Source organism: Cervus canadensis, chromosome X (genome assembly GCF_019320065.1).
Source record: "Cervus canadensis isolate Bull #8, Minnesota chromosome X, ASM1932006v1, whole genome shotgun sequence".
Lineage (NCBI taxonomy): Eukaryota > Metazoa > Chordata > Mammalia > Artiodactyla > Cervidae > Cervus > Cervus canadensis.
The window spans coordinates 125761143-125780478 of NC_057419.1; the positions used below are offsets into that span (position 1 = coordinate 125761143).

Sequence of the window (19336 nt, forward strand, 5' to 3'; positions counted from 1 at the left end):
AATTCTTCCTGGTTCAGTTCAGTTTTGGAAGGTTGTATTTTTTTTAAGAACTTGTCCATTTCTTCCAGGTTGTTCATTTTATTGGTATATGGTTGCTCACAGTAGTCTTTTATGATCCTTTGTATTTCTGCATTCTGTAGTAACTTCTTTTTTGTTTCTAATTTCATTGATTTGAGTCTTCTCCCTTTTTTCTTAATGAGTCTGGCTAGTGGGTTGTCAATTTTATCTTCTCAAAGAACCAGCTTTTATTGATCTTTGCTATTGTTTCCTTCATGTATTTTTCATTTATATCTTTATGATTTCTGTCCTACTAACTTCGGGTGTTTTTTTTTTTGTTGTTGTTGTTGTTCTTCTTCTTCTTTTTCTATTTGCTTTAGGTGTAAAGTCTGGTTGTTTATGATGTTTTTCTCATTTCTTGAGGTAGGCTTGTATTGCTATAAACTTCCCTCTTTTGCTGTGTCCCGTAGGCTTTGGGTTGTCATGTTTTCATTGTCATTTGTTTCTAGGTATTTTTATTTTCTTTTTTCATGCCTTCAGTGACCTGTTGGTTATTTAGAAGCAGGTTGTTTAGCCTCCATGTGTTTGTGGTTTTTAGTTTTTTTCCCTGTAATTCATATCTAGTCTCATAACATTGTAGCTCAGAAAAGATGCTTGAAACAATTTCAATTTTCTTAAATTTCCTGATGATTGTGACCGAAGATGTGATCTATCCTGGAGAGTGTTCCATGTGCACTTGAGAAAAAAGTGTATTCTGCTGTTTTGGAAAGGAAATCTTATTTTTAAATGAATATTTTAAAAATTCTCCTTTGATATTTTTTAAAAACATATTCTGCTTTTAATATTTTTAAAAAGCAGAGGATTGCTGGGTAATGTGAAAAGGAACTTCCAATTTATGTTCAGGTTCAAATTTTCACCTAAAGCCCCTTTTCAGATAGTGAGTTACAGACTTTGGGGTCTACTCTTTACCTGTCTTTCTCAAGTGCATAGGGAGAAGGCACATACAAATTCTTTCTGTACCTTTAGTAGATAGTTGTAAGTGAAAGCACTTTCACAACTGTAATGCGCTACTCCTTAGGAGATAACCCCTGTTCCACTAATGGTAAGATCTGGGTTTGCATTCCATGAATTGCTCTGCAGTGGCTTTCACTGTCACCTGATTCTCCCCATTCTTAGAATAATTTCTGGCAAGTGTATCAAACATACATAGTTGACTCATTGAAGATACAGCTTTCTAGGCCTCTCCCAGAGATCTGTACTTGGCAGGTCAGAGCTTACATTCACATCAGCATCTCCACATTCAGCAACTTCCCTGCAGGATTAGGATGTACACAATCCATAGGAGTTACCATGAGAAACATTCCTTTATCATCTGTTTGGACTGTCAAGGCCCAGGAATAGAAAACTTCCAAAGCTGGGAAAGTGATCTTCAGATGTAACATTGATCTCAGGTGGCCTTGGCCTATAGCAGTTTGAAGCAGGGATTCTGTTCCCAGCCAGAGATTGAGGTCAGCCTACAGCAGTGAAAGAACTGAATCCTAGCCACTAGACCACCAAGGACCAGTGGGACCAAGGCCCTGGCCCATCAGCTGTATAGAAATGAATTTCCACATAGAGATCAAGATGAGTAAAACAAGTGTTTATTAGGAGGAAAGAGTATATGTAAATAGACTCACACAGGTGGGCTCAGAGAGACAGTTGCACCCTCGTGGTGGTTTAAATCACTTTCATAGAGCATTTCTTCTGGGTTTCCTTTGGCCAGTCATCTTGCTTTGTCTGGTTCTGAGTCCTTATTTGGTTTATCTCAGGATCCTCCCATGTGTGCACATGTATCTCTTAGCCAAGATGGATTCTAGTGAAGAGGCCTATGGGTAGGCTGACATCACTTACTATGAGCTTGAAACAGGAGATACATGGATCCAGGCTGAAGAGTTTCTCCCCTGTGGACAGAAATTCTATAATAGCAGAAACTCCATAAAAGCTGGATGATGGAGGAGGCTGGGCCTTGCCCAGATAAGAGATAAAAGACCATATATTCCTCATTCTTAACGTCAAGGAGACCTTCCTGACTACACACGCACAGAAAGGCTTAATGGAGGTCAAAAGGGAGGGGGCATCACCTCAATTTCTGGCTGGGAACCAACGCCCTGCTTCAAGGCACTGTGGACTGAGGCTACCCAAAATCACCATGATCCTCCCTCTTCTATCTCTTATCTGGGCAGGGCACAGCCTGCTCCATCATCCAGCTTTTATGGTTTCTGCTATTAATATTATGGAGTTTCTGTCCACAGGGGAGAAACTGTTCAGCCTGGGGCCCATGTATGTCTTGCCTCAACATGATAAAGAAACTTCACTCCAGTTCCTGTCCTCTGGTATTCCAGAGAGGCAGAATCGTACTTGACATGTGTGTTGAAGACCCTCATTAAATGTTTACACTAATACAGTGGTTTTCAGGTTTTGTTCTGTGTAGCATCCACACAGCCTGAATTCACCCAGCCCACATCCCATATAAGCAATGCCATTTTTGTTTTAGGTATTGGGATTCCAAGTAAAAGTGTTCAAGTGTTGAAAGAGGTGAAGGGCTTAAAACAAAGAGAAGCTCATTTGGTTAAATATATTCAGATGATTAAGGGTTTACTGTTATTTCACCACCTCAAGTAGAACTCATTTTAAAATTTTTGTTATTTCAATTTATAATTTAATGCATTGTTAGCACAACTAATCTCTTCTCCATAGGTTATGGTATATACATATTATGCTTTATCATGATATAACCTGTTTATTTTCTCTTTCCCTATGCTTCCTGGATTTCTCCTATCCTACTTGTTTCTCGTGCTTGTTTTATCTGTCAAGCTTATTGACTTCAGTAACTCAGTGAAGGTACAGAACTAGTTCTATGTTTTCTAGCATTATTGTATTGATGATTTCAATAAATTATAAAGTCATGACAAAATCCACTTCATCCATATTCAAGGCAGACATAAGGCCAGATAGGTGGACTTTTCTGGGAAAAGAAACTGTTAAATTAGAAGATAGAGATTTGTGTCACATTCTTACAAAATCCAATGCAAATATCCTTCCACACACGGGACAATAGGATATATTTATGCTTTGTAAATGTGATCTCACTGATATTTGCAATTCATTTTTAGGATTCCAAAGCCTATTTTCATCTTCTCAATCAAATTGCACCAAAAGGACAAAAGGAAGGTGAACCACGGATAGATATTAACATGTCAGGTTTCAACGTAAGTATAGGTGTTCTTGTGAATTCTACAAGCTTACAAAATTGTCAATTTCTTATAAATAACAAGAATGCTTATAATTGTATGTTATGATGTTGGCAGTTGTAAGTATTATCTTAAATTTTATTACTGTAGATGTAATTTATAGACAGAAAGATTAGCTTTGATTTATGTTAATAGTTTATTAGTGAGTTCTTTAGTTATGGTGGTGTTGATTTTTATGGATGGCATAAAATATTCAGAGTAAGTGTGGGGAAATAAGCACTAGAGGCTAACCTTTTCTGAGTTTTTGGATTACAATCACAATGATAGATTTAATGAAAACATATTCATATGTGCATCTGTAATCTTATGTTGAGAGTAATGTGAATGTGTTTACAAACTCCTGATCCCTGAAATCCAATTTGGTGAATTACTGTCACAGACCATGTTCCCTTGTTACATCACTTATTTGCTCAATGACCTTGGACAAGTTCCTTTGTTCATACATGAGGTAACAAGTTGGCCTAGACTATGAGTCTCAACTTTCTAGGATCCTGTTGTTTTTTGTATTCATTAGATATGGAATGGATTCTACTGATTTTTAAAAAATACACATTTCTAGCATATTTCATATCCACTTCAGGATTGAGTAGATTACACTTGCTAAACCTTTTATGCTGCCCTTACCAGAACTGAATTTGTCACTGACTTGTAGTACTTGTATTTCTGTCTGTTTTTAAATGTGAAATTCTTCACTTCAGGTCACTTTTGGTACAAATGAGGGGCCCTTCTGTGCGTGAAGGAAGCTCTCTGGGATGACTAGCCAGGTGATCTTATGCCTAGGTAGATAATACCAGTGTACTGATTCTGATTCTGATACAGCTCTTCTCTAGTCATGTCTGCCTGGTTGATCTTAAAGCACTCCTTCATTGTCTCTATCCTCCTCAGAATCCTTTAAGGATTCCCCATTGACTCAAGAGTTCAGTCTGAAATGTTCTGCTGAGCATGTGAAGCCCTGCTACACCATCTTGCTCCATCTCTTCTAGCCAGGGCAATTTCCTACTGCTCTGTCCACACACTCATTTTACTGTTGAGTCTTTCATCATGCTTTTCCCTTGTTTTTCAGTGTCCTTTATCTTTGTCAGTCTTATATCTTCTTTAGGGATCTATATCTCCATCGTAACATCCAGTTTCCTCATGATCTTTTGTGATTCCTCTCTGCCCCCATACTCCTCCATCCTAGGCAACCACTGATTTGCTTTCTTTCAATTTAGTTTGAATTTTTGAAAATTTTATGGAATCATATAATAGGTGCTCTTTTTTTTAATCAAGCTTCTTTCAGCATTATTATTTTGAGATTCATCTGTGTTATTACATAAATCAGAAATTCATTCCTTTTTTGTTGCTGAATAATATTCCAGTGGATGGATATGCTATAATTTGTTATCCATTCACTGTGATGAACATTTGGATTGTTTCCAGTTTGGGTCTATTACAAATACAGCTGCTTTGAACATTCATATACAAGTCTTTGTGTGAGTTTATGCATTCATTTATCTTTGGTAAATACCTAGGAGTGGAATGGCTGGGTAATGGTATATGTGCATTTAACTTTTCTAAGCAGCTGCCAAGTTGTTTTCCAAAATGGTTGTACCATTGCACATTGCTACCAGTAGCACATGAAGGTTCCAGTTCATCCACATGCTCACTGACACTTTAATGTGGTTAGTTTAAACATTAAGAATTTTAACAGTGGTAGAGGTGTCTCATTGTGATTTTAGTTTGCATTTCCTTAATGACAAATGATGTTGAACATCTTTTCATGTAGTTATTTGCTGTCTATACTTCTTTGTTTAAATACTTTACCTATTTTAATTGCACTGTTTGTTTTCTTATCAAGTTTTGAGTGTTTTACATATTTTGGATAAAAGTCCTTGATTGGATATGTGATTTGCAGATACTTAGTCCCAGTGTTTTTCCAAGAACAGACATTGTTTAATTTGGACAAAGTCAGATTTACAAATCATGCTTTTGATGTTGTATCTAAGAAATTTTAGCCTAACACAAGGTCACAAACATTTCTTCTTATGTCTCTTCTTAGAGGTTTTATAGTTGGGGTTTTATATTTAGTTTTATATTTATAGTTTTGGGTTCATACATTTACATGTGTGTGTGTATTGAAGGTTAACTTTGAATATGATGTGAGGTATGGGCTGAAGTTGTTTTGGGCATATATATATATATTTATTTGATTATTTTTTGTTTCATTATTCTGTATCCTAATTTTTTAAAATTGTTGCTATTTCAGTGTTTCATTCTACTCCAATATTATTAATGCTTTTTGTTTAAGAATGCCAAGATGATTAAAAAAATACGGGATTTAAAAATAAAGACAGTAAATAGCACAAACCAGAAGTATTAAAGTAACAAGTGACAGATTAAAAGAAATAGAATAGGCTCTATGAGATGAACTCACTAGGCTCATGGAGAATCCGCAAGGCTGAATCCCAGTCAATGGCCCATCTGCTGGTGGTTACTGATTGCTCTGCAATGGTAACAGTGAAGGGTAACACAGTAAATACCCATTCTTCTAGAGACCTAGATGATTGAGGCATCTCACTGGAGATGAAAAAAGTAAAGATAGCATCACCCATTAAAGACAGAGTTAAGACTCTCAAATTATAGAATCTGAACTGTGTTGGTTTATAAGTAACATTTCTCACATTTCCTTTATCTCTTATTTCCCCCTTATTATAAAAATCCCTTCTTACCTGAAACTGTTTTCCAGAAGAGCTACATTTACCCTGGGGCATACTGGGGTGGCCATGTCTATAGTAGCTGCCAAGAGAAGTCTGGAGAGGGCAGGTCACTAGAAACGAGTAATCCAAAAGCAATTGTTCCTCCTGCAGCTCCAGGTTTTTGACTTTTATTATGGGGAGGTGGGAATGGTGAGCACTTGGGAAACTGTCTTTAATTTGGTCTGAAATTATCAGATCTATAACTTATAATCCTCACCAAACTGTATGGTAGTCAAGAAATCAGCATGCATCTTTCCAAAAGGAAAGAAGTTGGGGTGGAGAAGACAAAACAAAGAAGTTAGGAGTCCTAGGAATTAGTTGAAAGTAAGTATTTTACACAGAAATAGACAACGTTGCTTCCTGGATGGAAAAGTAAAAACAAAAAATAGTTTGAGAAAGATGATAATTTGAAATATGCAATTTAAACCTCAGAATTATTGGAGCCTGGTATCCTTGATTATTATCTTAAAAAAATTTCTTCATAATTCCTTCATATTTTTCAGCTTTACACCCTCTTTAGGGCTTACATTTAAAATCTGAACAGGTTTCACTTTTTTCTTAATGAATTTTGGCATGAGAGAAGTGATCTCAGTTGAGTGAAATCTATTCTGTCCTTAGATACATGATCTGTGCCATCTAGGGTATTTTCAAGGTACTGCATATCCAGCACAGCCAACATTTTTTTTTTTTTTTTTTGCATTCAAAACAGTAATATAAGTACCATGTGTTGGCTAAGAGAAAATAGAATTGTATACCCAGCCTATCATTGTAGGGCAAAGTTTCTATATTTTTAGTATGACCTTTGAAAAAAAAGTCTTCTTATTTTACTTCAACAGGAAACAGATGATTTGAAGAGAGCTGAGAGTATGCTTCAACAAGCAGATAAATTAGGTTGCAGACAGTTTGTTACTCCAGCTGATGTCGTCAGTGGGAACCCTAAACTGAACTTAGCCTTTGTGGCTAACCTGTTTAATAAATACCCAGCACTCACTAAGCCAGAGAACCAAGATATTGATTGGACTCTATTAGAAGGTAACTAAAGGTTTCTTAAATTATGTTTGGGACTACACAGTGGAAATACATAGGCCACGATGATTTCATAATCTTGATTTAATAAGTTTCCTTATCCATTTTCCTTTAGCAACTGTCTACTGGAAGTAGTCCCAAGGGCTGAGTAATAAGTGGCAACTGATAGAAAGGGATGATAACAAGGGAACTTTTATTTTAATTTACTTATTTTTGGCTGCTCTGGGTCTTTGTTGCTGCATGACAGCTTTCGCTAGTTGCTGCACCCAGAGGCTACTCTTTGTTGTGGTGCTCAGCCTTCTCATTGGGGTGGCTTCTCTTGTTGAGGAGTGTAGGTTCAGTAGTTGGGCTTCATTACCCCACGGTATATGGAATCTTCCCAGACCAGGGATTGAACCTGTGTCCCCTGCTTTGGCAGGAGGACTTTTGTACACTGTACCACCAAGAAAGTCTGGGAACTTTTAAAGTAAGCTAGCCTAGGATCACTTAGTATAAGGCCACTTAGTAAACCAATGTTTTATTTTAATATTTTATATTTAGGTCACTTATTTTTAAACTTCCCTCCAAAAAAATGCACATGTGCATAAAATTTGACCTATATAAATCTGCATTATTGTTTCATTCTTCCACAGTCAGACTAACTGAAACTGCCCTCAGTTCCTTTCACCTTTAACCTACTCAAAAAATAATAATGCATGTAAATATTCATTTAATTTGGGAAAGGCAGAGTATACCTTTGCCAGATTATATATGCATGAAGTATAGTACTTAAAAATTAACAAATGTAATTAGTAGCTCATTGCATATCCACTAGCATTATTATGAAATCAGATGGTAAAGAATCTGCCTGCAGTGCAGGAGACCTGGGTTCAATCCCTGGGTTGGGAAGATCCCCTAGAGAAGGGAATGGCTACCCACTCCAGTGTTCTTGCCTGAGAAATCCATGGACAGAGGATTCTGGCAGGCTATAGTCCGTGGGGTCTCAAAGAGCTGGACACAACTTAGCAACTAATACTTTCAACTCTCAATTAGCAGCTCATTGCATATATACTAGGATTACTATAAAATCTTTAAATTTTATGCTTTTGAAGTTTCAAATAATTTGTTGCTCTAATATAGGCATGTAAAAAAAGTTCATATATGTAACTTAGTATCAATATTTTTAAATGGGTAGAGAGAAGATGTAAATTAATGTGAGTATAGAGGTTTGTGTGACCATGGCAAATGTTTCTAATAACAACTAAACCGATAATATCAGTTACTTTAGAAGTATGGGGATTTGGGGAGATACTGGAGAAGGATGAGATGGAGAAGAGATTATAAAAAGTTCCTATACCTCTTAGCTGGTTATAATAAGGTTATATTTTTACTTTTAAAATAAAGTCATCCAATTTAAAAAACAAGAGAGAATGTATTCAGAGAGACTGCTTGATGATTCATATTTGAGAAAACCTCTAGATCTGAAAAAAAATAACATAATCTAATTGTGGGTTGATGTTATATGTACATATGCAAGGTGTTTAATGATTATATAAACACTGTGAATATTTTTAATAGGAGAAACTCGTGAAGAAAGAACCTTCCGTAACTGGATGAACTCTCTTGGTGTTAATCCCCATGTAAACCATCTCTATGCGTAAGCCTTCCGATGCTATTATAAAGTTTTGAACATCATGAATGGATGCTGCATAAACAATTATAGCTCTAAACCTTTTCTAAATGTTAGTTTGTAGCCATTACTTTATTGGAAAATGTGGTGACTTCCATTATCATTTCCCAAATACACAAAAGCCCAGACTTTACATGGTCATTAAGTGAAAGAATGTGTAAATATCTTTCTAACACCCTAGGGAACAGAGACTTTATATTTTGAAATGGAGACCAGAGAGTACATTAAATAGACCATCCATGGTGCCTTGAGCTCTTTGTGCTCACTGTTCTCTCAGCCTGGAATGTTCTTTTCCACATCAAATGCCTTATTCCCTTGCTATATTCAAGCCACTGATTCAGATCCTAACCACCACCTATCACTCCCTAACTCCTAACCTCATTCTTTTTGTTTTTCATAGCAATTAAATGCATTCCCCTAACCCATTTATCCATATACTTGTTCATTCTCTTTCTTTCTCCGACTCTAAAGGCCTGGGATTTTTCTCCTGTGAGCCCAGCTCCTAGAACAGTTCTTTGTAAACAATAAGCTCTCAATAACTACTTTTAAGTGAATTGGATGATGTTAGCTCTATTTTTAGCACAGATTAATAAAATGCATGAGTCTTTTGACAGTGTAGTGTCCTTGTTTTTAAGGAAACAGGCTCTGCTCTCTGAAAACACTGATCAAACTCTTTTTAAATCATCAGTGACCTGCAAGATGCCCTGGTAATCTTACAGCTATATGAACGAATTAAAGTTCCTGTTGACTGGAGTAAGGTGAATAAACCTCCATACCCGAAACTTGGAGCCAACATGAAAAAGGTAGTTAATTAAGTTGCTGCACATATTTGTTACAGACTATTTTTATTCTCAATTTGTTTCTTTTGTTTGGGAAACTCTTTGACTCTGAGCTTCTTGAGGACAGAAACTGTGTCTCACTTTGTGCACACGTGCATATACAGATTAAACAAGTGAAAATGTTTAAACATTTGCTTTTGTTTGTTTGCAGCTAGAAAATTGCAACTATGCTGTTGAATTAGGGAAGCATCCTGCCAAATTCTCCCTGGTTGGCATTGGAGGGCAAGACCTGAATGATGGAAATCAAACCCTGACTTTAGCTTTGGTCTGGCAGCTGATGAGAAGGTATGGTACACAATTTTAACTGCTTAAGCTTCACTACCATACAGGTCTGTGATCTAGTCTTTACTACTTCTAAGAAAACGTATCAATGACTACACCTTTGAAATTTTTGTGTTTAGACTCTGAAGTGAGCTTAAGTAATGAATATATGTTAGATGGTCAATGGGAAATGCCTTCTTGAAAGTGAGGCAGCAGAACTGTGAATATTTCCCTTTTTTCATAATATGCCTGACACAGACCTGAGCCTCAGTTTGCGTTGGTGAATAAAAACAGCAAAAATTATGAACATGTATACATTTGAGAAAGAAGATCTCTTAACTGTAATGCTAAAAAGCAATTCATTATAACTGGGTACCAGCCAAAGCACAGCTTACTTTAAGTCGTTACCATGGGTTGGCCTAGTACAAAATGAGCCTGCAGTAGACTGGTGACCTTTTACTCTTCCTGCCACCAGTGCAAACAGCAGCTCAATGGCAAGTCACTGCTACTTGAAATTCTTTTTTTTTTTTTTTCCATATAGTGTGAATGTCTTCTTGTGAAATCTTTTCTTTAATCTCTCAAACCTAAGGAAAATAAATGAAAGATAAAGCATCTTTCTAATATTTGTATTTTTTCTAATAAACTAGAACAGAACGTGTTCTGCTGTTTTTTTTTTTAATTAATTTTTATCGGTGTTTAGTTGCTTTACAATGTTGTGTTAGTTTCTGCTATACAGCAAAGTGAATCAGCTATGGGTTTAAATATATCTCATCTTTTTCAGATTTCCTTCTGATTTAGATCACCACAGAGCATTGAGTAGAGTTCCCTATGCTATACAGTAGCTTCTCATTAGTTACCTGTTTCTTCTGCTGCTTCATTTAGATATACCCTCAATGTCCTGGAAGATCTTGGTGATGGTCAGAAAGCTAATGATGACATCATTGTAAGCTGGGTGAACAGAACATTGAATGAAGCAGGGAAATCAACCTCCATTCAGAGTTTTAAGGTAAGAATTCCATGTTTGACTATTAAACGTTATGTTTGCTATAGAAAGTTTAGAAGGCTAGCCTTTGGTTTCTTTGTGAGTGAGATCGTTGTGGGGCTAACAACATGATTCTTTTTTAATTCACTAGACTTTGTTTTTGACAGCTTTATATAAGTGATTGTGCATTAATTTGTACACATGGAAATTCTCAAATGTATTTACTCTAGGATAAGACGATCAGCTCCAGTTTGGCAGTTGTGGATTTGATTGATGCCATCCAGCCAGGCTGCATAAACTACGACCTTGTTAAGAGTGGCACTCTGACAGAAGATGACAAGCACAATAATGCCAAGTAAGGGATGTTGCCAAATATCCTGATAAGGGCATAGGCATTGTAGGCAGGCAGATCTGCATTATCATTCAGGTTCTGCCACTTAAGAATGGTGTCAGCTGGGGGAAATGTCTTCTAGCCTCAGATTCCTCATCCATAAAATGGGAGCAATAATACTTACCTTGGAGATTTTGAAATGAGTAAACTACATAAGAGCCTAGCATTGTTGCACCTGACCTAGTAGGTAGGTGCTCAGTCAGCCACTGGTTTGTAGGTTATAGAAATAATGTATGTGTTAAAGCAACTTAGCTGCCAACTTAAAACAAGGGGAAAATGGGCAAAGGATAAGCATGCCTTTGATAGGGTTTTCTTTTGTTGCACTCTTCAAAAAAAACTTACTGTGCATAGCCCACCTTACTACGTACATTGAGTTTATTATCTTCGTCCCTTAATTGGGCAGGATGCTAAACCCTCAGCTGAAACTGTGCCTTGAAAGTTTCCTGCATTTTGACAATATTGAGAAGGTCTTTTCCACCTGCCTCTTCCCTTCTTCTCCAAAGACCTGGACTGTGATCTGCTTTCATGGGCAACCCGTGAAAGCTTTCCTAGTAAACACTGAAAATCAGCTCCCAACAGGACTTCACAAGATAGCTAAGAAGCATTACTGCAAAACTTCATTTTGGCATCACATACTGTGTCAAATCATTTCTTCCCTCCTTGAAAAAAAAATTTTGCAGCATAATATGATAAAGATTTATAGAGAGCTCTTCAAACTTCTTTTTCCAGAAACTTGATCATATTTAAAGATTCATGTTACAGAACACCTAGAAACGCCTTGTGTATTAATTGAGGGGTGCTCCTGCAAATTTCCTCAGCTGGACTTGTCAGTTCTTAACTCCTTTCCCTTCTCTATCCTTTTCATTCCTTGCTTCAGCCACTGTGACATGTACCATATAGACTCTGTCTCTTCCCTTGAATATTTGGAAGTATTCACTGCATCTATGAAATTGTATTTTGCATCTGGCACAGTTTTCCACTGTGTCTCTAAGATCTCATTATAGCCACTGTTATCTTATTTCATGCTCAATGAGAATATCAACATCTGAGTATATATACATATTTTCAACATCTGGGTGTGTATACACACACACACACACACACATATTCTGGAAAAATGTTTTTTCATATCAGTGCTCCTAAATTGTTCTCATTTTACATTGTAGAAAAGGAGTGAATAAATATTATCAGCCCCAAATAGTAGAGCTAAAAAAATCTGATATCACTTATGAGTAACCTCACAAAATAAAAGAGAAAACAATGAAAAATGAAGTCATTCTGATTTGAACTCTTGCTGTTGAAGTTTTGTATCCCAGACAATTGAGTATATGAGAGGAAATAGATGCCTCATGTTGTGCCCTTGACTAACCAGAAATGAACCTCAATTTTTGTTTCCTCCAAAAAATAGGTACGCAGTGTCAATGGCTAGAAGAATTGGAGCCAGGGTGTATGCTCTCCCAGAAGACCTTGTGGAAGTAAAGCCCAAGATGGTCATGACTGTGTTTGCATGCTTGATGGGCAGGGGTATGAAGAGAGTGTAAAATAACCAATTTGAATAAAAAACAACCTTGCTCCCAGGTGCATGATTAGCAGTACAGCAATTTCTGGCTGAAGTGCTCATGGCTTAAGAAACTATTGGTTATTGAAAGGACTTTTTAGTTTTAACAAGACTAAGCTCATCATGGGAGCCCTCAGGTGAAAGAGTTTTAGTAACAACATCTCCTCTTTCCCATAGTCAAGGTGGATTTGTCAGGCCCACCTGAAATGTGCCCATAGTCAAATCATTTACTCACTCCTAGATCGCTGCCCTTGACATTTCCCATTGCTGTACGTATTTCTATGTACCTGTTTTCCTCTTAGAATGTCCGCCTCCTGGGACTTGCTTAGATGATTGAATATGAATATTATTGGTATTAGACAATAATTTGCTTTCCATTCAGTATGCTAGTTCTTATTCAAGAACTGTGGTCAGAGGGTATTTGTATATGAGTATCCTTTGCTTATCTTTCTAGTACTGAAAATTGACAGAAGTAACTGGCTGTGCAGAATGTAATAGAAGCTTTTCATATTCTTTTATTCTTAAAATCAGTATCTTTTTACAGTATTCTTTCTACATGATCCTTTTTTGTACATTTAAGAATATTTTGATTACATTAAATAAGACTGCTGATTTTGCTACTTTTTTTTAAGGGGTCTTCAAGTAAGTAAAAAACATACATTATAGGTAGAGGGAAATGTACCTTGAATTTCCATCTTCCCTCTCACACTAAAGCTGTAAACACTTGACATATTTTGTCCTGAAACACTTGGTTCAATATATGCTTATTTGTTTTAAAACATGTACCATCAAACTCTCTCTTTAGATTTAAAATACTGTTGAATATGACACTTTTGAAGAGAGAGTGGGCTCAGAATTTAGGAAGGATATGGTAGGCCAAGTATGCTAAGTGTATATTAAATTTTCTAATTTTACACCTAAGGTAAGGAGATGTGGTCACTAAAAAATAGACATATATGTAGGACTTAATGTAGTCTAATGTACTCTTGCTTTGTCAAGCTGTTTGCTATAGTTTTTAAGATCATAATGTTACTCTAACTCTGAAAAGTATTGTAATCTGGTAGCAATGTATTAGTTCAAATAAAGGCATTTACATAATTAGTCTCTTCACGCCTCTGTCCCTTCGTAGTATGCCTATAATGTTTGCCAGATTTTTTTCTCCAATATTCTAACTCATTTTCTGGTATACTTTATAAAATGATGTTTGTGAAATTTATGTTTTTGGAGCTGAATTACACGGATGGACAGATTAAGGTTATAATCATCAATGAGGTCAGATGGTTTTCTCCAACTTACCAAAATTTCCTTATCCAGTTTCTCCCTTTTTCTTTCTTTTCCATGTCACTCAATCTTTTCAGTGTTCAGTAATGACATATGTGGTTGCCTGCGTGCTCAGTCACTTCAGTCTTGTCCGACTCTTTGCAATCCTACGGACTGTAGCCCACCAGGCTCCTCTGTCCAGGGGATTCTCCAGGCAAGAATACTGGAGTGGGTTGTCATTCCCTTCTCCAGGGGATCTGTCCGACACAGGGATAGAACCTGCAACTCCTGCATTGCAGGCGATTCTTTACTGCTGAGCCACCAAGGAAGCCTGTTCTATGATATACAGAAGGTCAAAACAATGGGGATCTGAACAACCAGGAAGGAGAAGTGGTTTATGACAGGTTTTCTTAGCCTCATCACTATTGACATTTTGGGTTGGATAATTCTTTGTTGGAGGTGGGAGGGAGCTGTCCTGTGCATTATTGCAGGGCATTTAGCTGTGTTCCTGGCCTCTATCCACTAGATGTCAGTAGCATACCCCCAGTGTGTAGACCAAATATGTCTCCAGAACTAGCCAAATGTTCCAAGGTGGGGGCAAAATCATCTCTAGTTGACGAACTGTTGTTTATTTTAACGTTTTGTGTGAATGAGTAATATGAAATGCAATCCTTTAAGGAACTACATGGTGATAACTATAAAATATTTTTTACTTATAGCCTAAGAATAAGAAAGACCTCTCTTAATAGGATATAAACCCCAGAGACATAAAAGAAAGATAGACGTGACAATTCTGCTTTTGCAATAAATGAGTAAGCAAAGTCAGAATACAGATGACTAAGAAAAAAAGTTTGGTCCCATTGTCTTAGTCCATTCAGGCTGCTGTAACATGGTATCATAGACTGGGTGATTTATAAATACCAAATTTATTTCTCACAGTTAGGCAGTCTGGAAGTCCAAGATCAAGGTACTGGCAGGTTTGCTGTGTGGTGAGAGCACACTTCCTAGTTCATAGATGGCTGTCTTTTAGCTGTAACCTCACATTGTGATAGGGACAAGGACGCTCTGGCGTCTCTTTAATAAGGGCACTAACCCCACTCATGACTTCACCTTTATAACTTAATGTCCCACCTCCTAATACCATCACACTGGGAGATTATGTTTCAACATACGAATTTTGGAGGTGCCTGAAACATTTAGTCTATAGTACCCGTATGATGGATTTTTTTAACATAAGGCTAAAAGACCAGTCTCTGCAAATATTTACCAGGGTAACTGATAAGACCAGGACAGTTGTATCTTATGACCTGTCTTTTACTTTGTATTTCCTATGCTTATCTACATTTGTTTCCTTCCAGGTACAAAGGTTCTCTGCAAGTAATGCCTTGAAGTGGCTTTGAAGCAAGATATTAATAAAAAGACTTATTCCATCTTGCCCTTTATTCAAAACAGGAGCTAGTTTCTTGGGTGGTTCACTGTACAGAGCCCACCATCTGTAGGAATGCACCTTTGGTTACTTAAGTGTTCACATGAAACAGTTGGCCTGAACACACTGTTTCTTCTTTCCTCCAAATAAAGGGCTAAAAGCACTAATATATTAAGAAATCTAACAAATCTATAAAAGAGAAAGTTCCATTAGAAAAATGGGCAAAGGAGATCAATATCCAATTCAAAGCCTATAATTAAACAAAGAACATTAAAAGGGAATGCTGATTCTCAAAAAGTAACGAGGGTTATGTAGTTTCAACTAATCAAGAGCTGCCTTTTTTAGTAGACTTTATTTTTAGAGCAATTTTAGATTCACAGTGAAATTGAGTAAAGTGTACAAAGATTTTCCATATACCTTCAGCCCACACACATGCATGAGCCTCCCTCACTAACAACATCCCCCACCAGAGTGGTGCATTTGTTATAGTTGATGAACCTACATGGACACATCCATAATCACCTAAACTCCATAGCTTACCTTGGATATTCAGTGGATTTTGACAAATGTGTAATGATATGAATCTACCTTTATAGTATAATATATAGGATTTTCACTGCTCTAGAATCTTCTGTTCTCTGCCTTGTCATCCCTCCCTATTCCCTAACCCCTGGAAACCACTGATCTTTTTACGGTCTTCTTAGTTTTGCCTTTTCCAGAATGTCAGAATCATATAGTATAGTCTTTTCAGATTGTTTTCTTTCACTGAGTAATAGGCGTTTAATAGAACTGTCTTTTTTTATGAACTGCCTGCCATTGATTTTTTTAAAAAAGTAATTGATAAATTATTTGATGCTGATAAAGGTATGAGCATACAGGCATTCTCTGACACCACAGATGGAAGAGTGATCAGTTTATAGATTGTTGAAGGCAACTTGGTAATTACAGAGATACCAAAAACTAGCACATCTTTCAACTCTGCAGCCAGCAAGTACAGCAGTGTGCCATGATACATCTTGTAATACAATAAAGGGTTGGTGAGGTAAATGTGGTTCATCTACACAATGCAATATTTATGTAATTGTTAAAAAGATGGCTGTGGCTCAGAGCACCGGCTTTGAGTGCCCTGCTTCAATGCATAGAACTTCCACTGGTCATCTATTTTACATATGGTAATATACATGTTTCAATGCTATTCTCTCAAATCATCCCACGCTTGCTTTCTCCCACTTAGTCCAAAAGTCTGTTCTTTATGTAGAATCTGAAAAAAAAGGTGGGGTACAAATATTTACAAACCAGAAGTAGAGTCACAAATGTAGAAAACAAAATTTTTGGTTACTTCAAGGAAAGGAGGGGATAAATTGGGAGATTGGGATTAACATGTAACACTACTATATATAAAATTGACATTTACACACTGCTATATATACATAAAATAGATAACTAATGACAACCAACTGTATAGCACAGAGAGCTTTACTCAATACTCTGCACTGACTTGCATGGAATCTAAAGAAGAATCTAAAATCTAAGAATCTAAAAAAGAGTGGATAAATATGTATAATTGATAAACTTTGCTGTACAGCAGAAACTAACACAATATTGTAAGTCAACTATTCTCCAATAAAAAGTTTAAAAAATAAAAAAAAAAGATGGCTGTGGCTCTATAATGACAAGGAAAGATGCCCTGTGTTAATCCCATTTTAGAAAAATAAATGATAGTATATATATGTATAGATAGATAAAAGTGTTAGAAATTCCCATAAATATATTTGTGTAGTTATACTTGGAGGGATGGAGTGTGATAACAAGGGGTTTTTACTTTTTATATTACATATTTGTATAATATCAGAAGGTTAAGATTAAAATACACTATTACCATAATCAGGCAAATAACAGAATTTTTTTTAACCTACAATGAAGTTAAGAGTGTTACAGTGAATATGTATATATTGTTTACCTAAATTCCTCAGTTGTTAGCATTTTGACATAGTTGTTTTGTATCTGTGTGGTTTTTTGCTGAACCATTTGAAAGTAAGTTGTAGATATTGTGACATTTTACTCTTAAATATTTCATCATAAATCTGAAAATAAGGACATTTTCCCACATGCTACAACAACATTGTCATGATGTCTCCAAAATAAAACATAGATATGTCTAATATGAAGTCCAAATTCAAAATTTCCAGATGATTCCAAAAATATATTTTTAAAAAAATTTTCTTGGCAGATAGTTAATTTTCAAAGTTGTATTAGTTTCAGGTGTACAGCAAAGTGATTCAGTTATACATATATTCATTCTCTTTATATTCTTTGCTCATATAGTTTATCACAGGATATTGAAGAATAGACTTCCCTGTGCTATCAAGTATGTCCTTCTTGATTATCTATCTTATATATAGTAGTGTGTATGTGTTCATCCCAAGCCTCTGATTTATCCCTCCCTGCCACGATTCTGTTTTGGTAACCATAAGTTTGTTTTCAATACTTTCAGGGATCATTTCTATAGTTTGTAAGTCTCTTTCTATTTTGTAAACAAGTTCATTTGTATCTTTTTTTAAATTAGATTCCACATATGAGTGATATCATATCATATTTGTTTTTCTCTGTCTGGCTTGTATGCTAATCTCTAGGTTCATCCATGTTGCTGCAAATGGCATTAATTCATTGTTGAGTATGTTCATATGGCTGAGTAGTATTCCATTGTATATGTATACCACATCTTCTTTATCCATTCCTCTATCAATGGACATTTAGTATAGCTTATCTCTTCATTTAGTTAGGTCTTCTTTATTTAGTCAGCATTTAAAATATTTTAGTATACAGATTCTGTACATTTTTTAAAGTTTATACTTAAGTATTTCATTTTATTTGGAGTTTTTGGGTAAGTTCTTTGGGATTTCCTACATAGACAATCATGTCATCAGCAAAAATTTGTTAAGACGGTGGATCTCATGTTAAGTGTTCCTAAAGATAAAAACAAATCATTGCTAAATTAATGGAAAGTGGTCCTCTGTCCTTCATATACTTTCCCAGAAACACTGCATGGAAAGGTTTATTTCAAGGATCAGCAAGATGGAGATGACAACCATTTACTGGAAAGCAAATAATATTGGCAAAAGGTTTTTAAGTAAAACCATTAAACACCAGGTAAAGGAACTTGCAGCAATTCATGAGGAATTTATCAGGTTTTGTCCACTTTGTGAAATGTCCCTCAGGGAAGAATTTAGGACTTTAGTCTTCCTCTTCTGTCACCTTTTATTCAACAAACTTCCTGTGCCTAGAGAAGTTCTCCAAGTTACATTTTACTTTTAGTCTTTTGTTAAAATATTTCTCATAAACGGTCAGTTAAACAATATTAAGCAACTGCTTAATTTCAGGCTTTTGTCTAAGACCTGAATAAGATGAATGAGACCCATTCTTTTCCTTGAGCTCAACAGTTGCAGATCTGGGATATGAACACTTACCACTAATTTAAAGTGTGACTGGAAGTTTGTATCCAGAGCCCAAAGTCAAAAAGGGTAAATTTGGACAGGGGTAAACAATGTGAAGAAAGCTGAGCACCGAAACATTGATGCTTTTGAACTTTGGTGTTGGAGAAGACTCTTGAGAGTCCCTTGGACTGCAAGGTGATCCAACCAGTCCATCCTGAAGGAGATAAGTCCTGGGTGTTCATTGGAAGGACTGATGCTGAAGCTGAAACTCCAGTACTTTGGCCACCTGATGCGAAGAGTTGACTCATTGGAAAATACCCTGATGCTTGGAGGGATTGGGGGCAGGAGGAGAAGGGGACGACAGAGGATGAGATGGCTGGATGGCATCACCAACTCAATGGGCATGAGTTTGAGTAAACTCCGGGAGTTTGTGATGGACAGGGAGGTCTGGGGTGCTGCTATTCATGG

The 19336-nt window shown here is 36.3% G+C and overlaps 1 protein-coding gene across 2 annotated transcripts in view; it reads left to right on the top strand.

Annotated features, from left to right (window-relative positions):
- The window catches only part of PLS3 (plastin 3), a 90577-nt gene extending 76731 nt beyond the window's left edge, over positions 1 to 13846 (top strand). For both annotated transcript variants that reach the window (XM_043457860.1, XM_043457859.1), the window contains 8 exons: positions 3150 to 3245; positions 6859 to 7054; positions 8606 to 8684; positions 9406 to 9520; positions 9708 to 9841; positions 10700 to 10823; positions 11030 to 11154; positions 12599 to 13846. In XM_043457860.1, coding sequence (XP_043313795.1) covers positions 3150 to 3245; positions 6859 to 7054; positions 8606 to 8684; positions 9406 to 9520; positions 9708 to 9841; positions 10700 to 10823; positions 11030 to 11154; positions 12599 to 12731 — 1002 coding nt within the window. In that variant the 3' untranslated portion in view covers positions 12732 to 13846. The remainder of the gene's footprint in view (positions 1 to 3149; positions 3246 to 6858; positions 7055 to 8605; positions 8685 to 9405; positions 9521 to 9707; positions 9842 to 10699; positions 10824 to 11029; positions 11155 to 12598) is intronic.
- The last annotated feature ends 5490 nt before the right edge of the window (positions 13847 to 19336 follow it).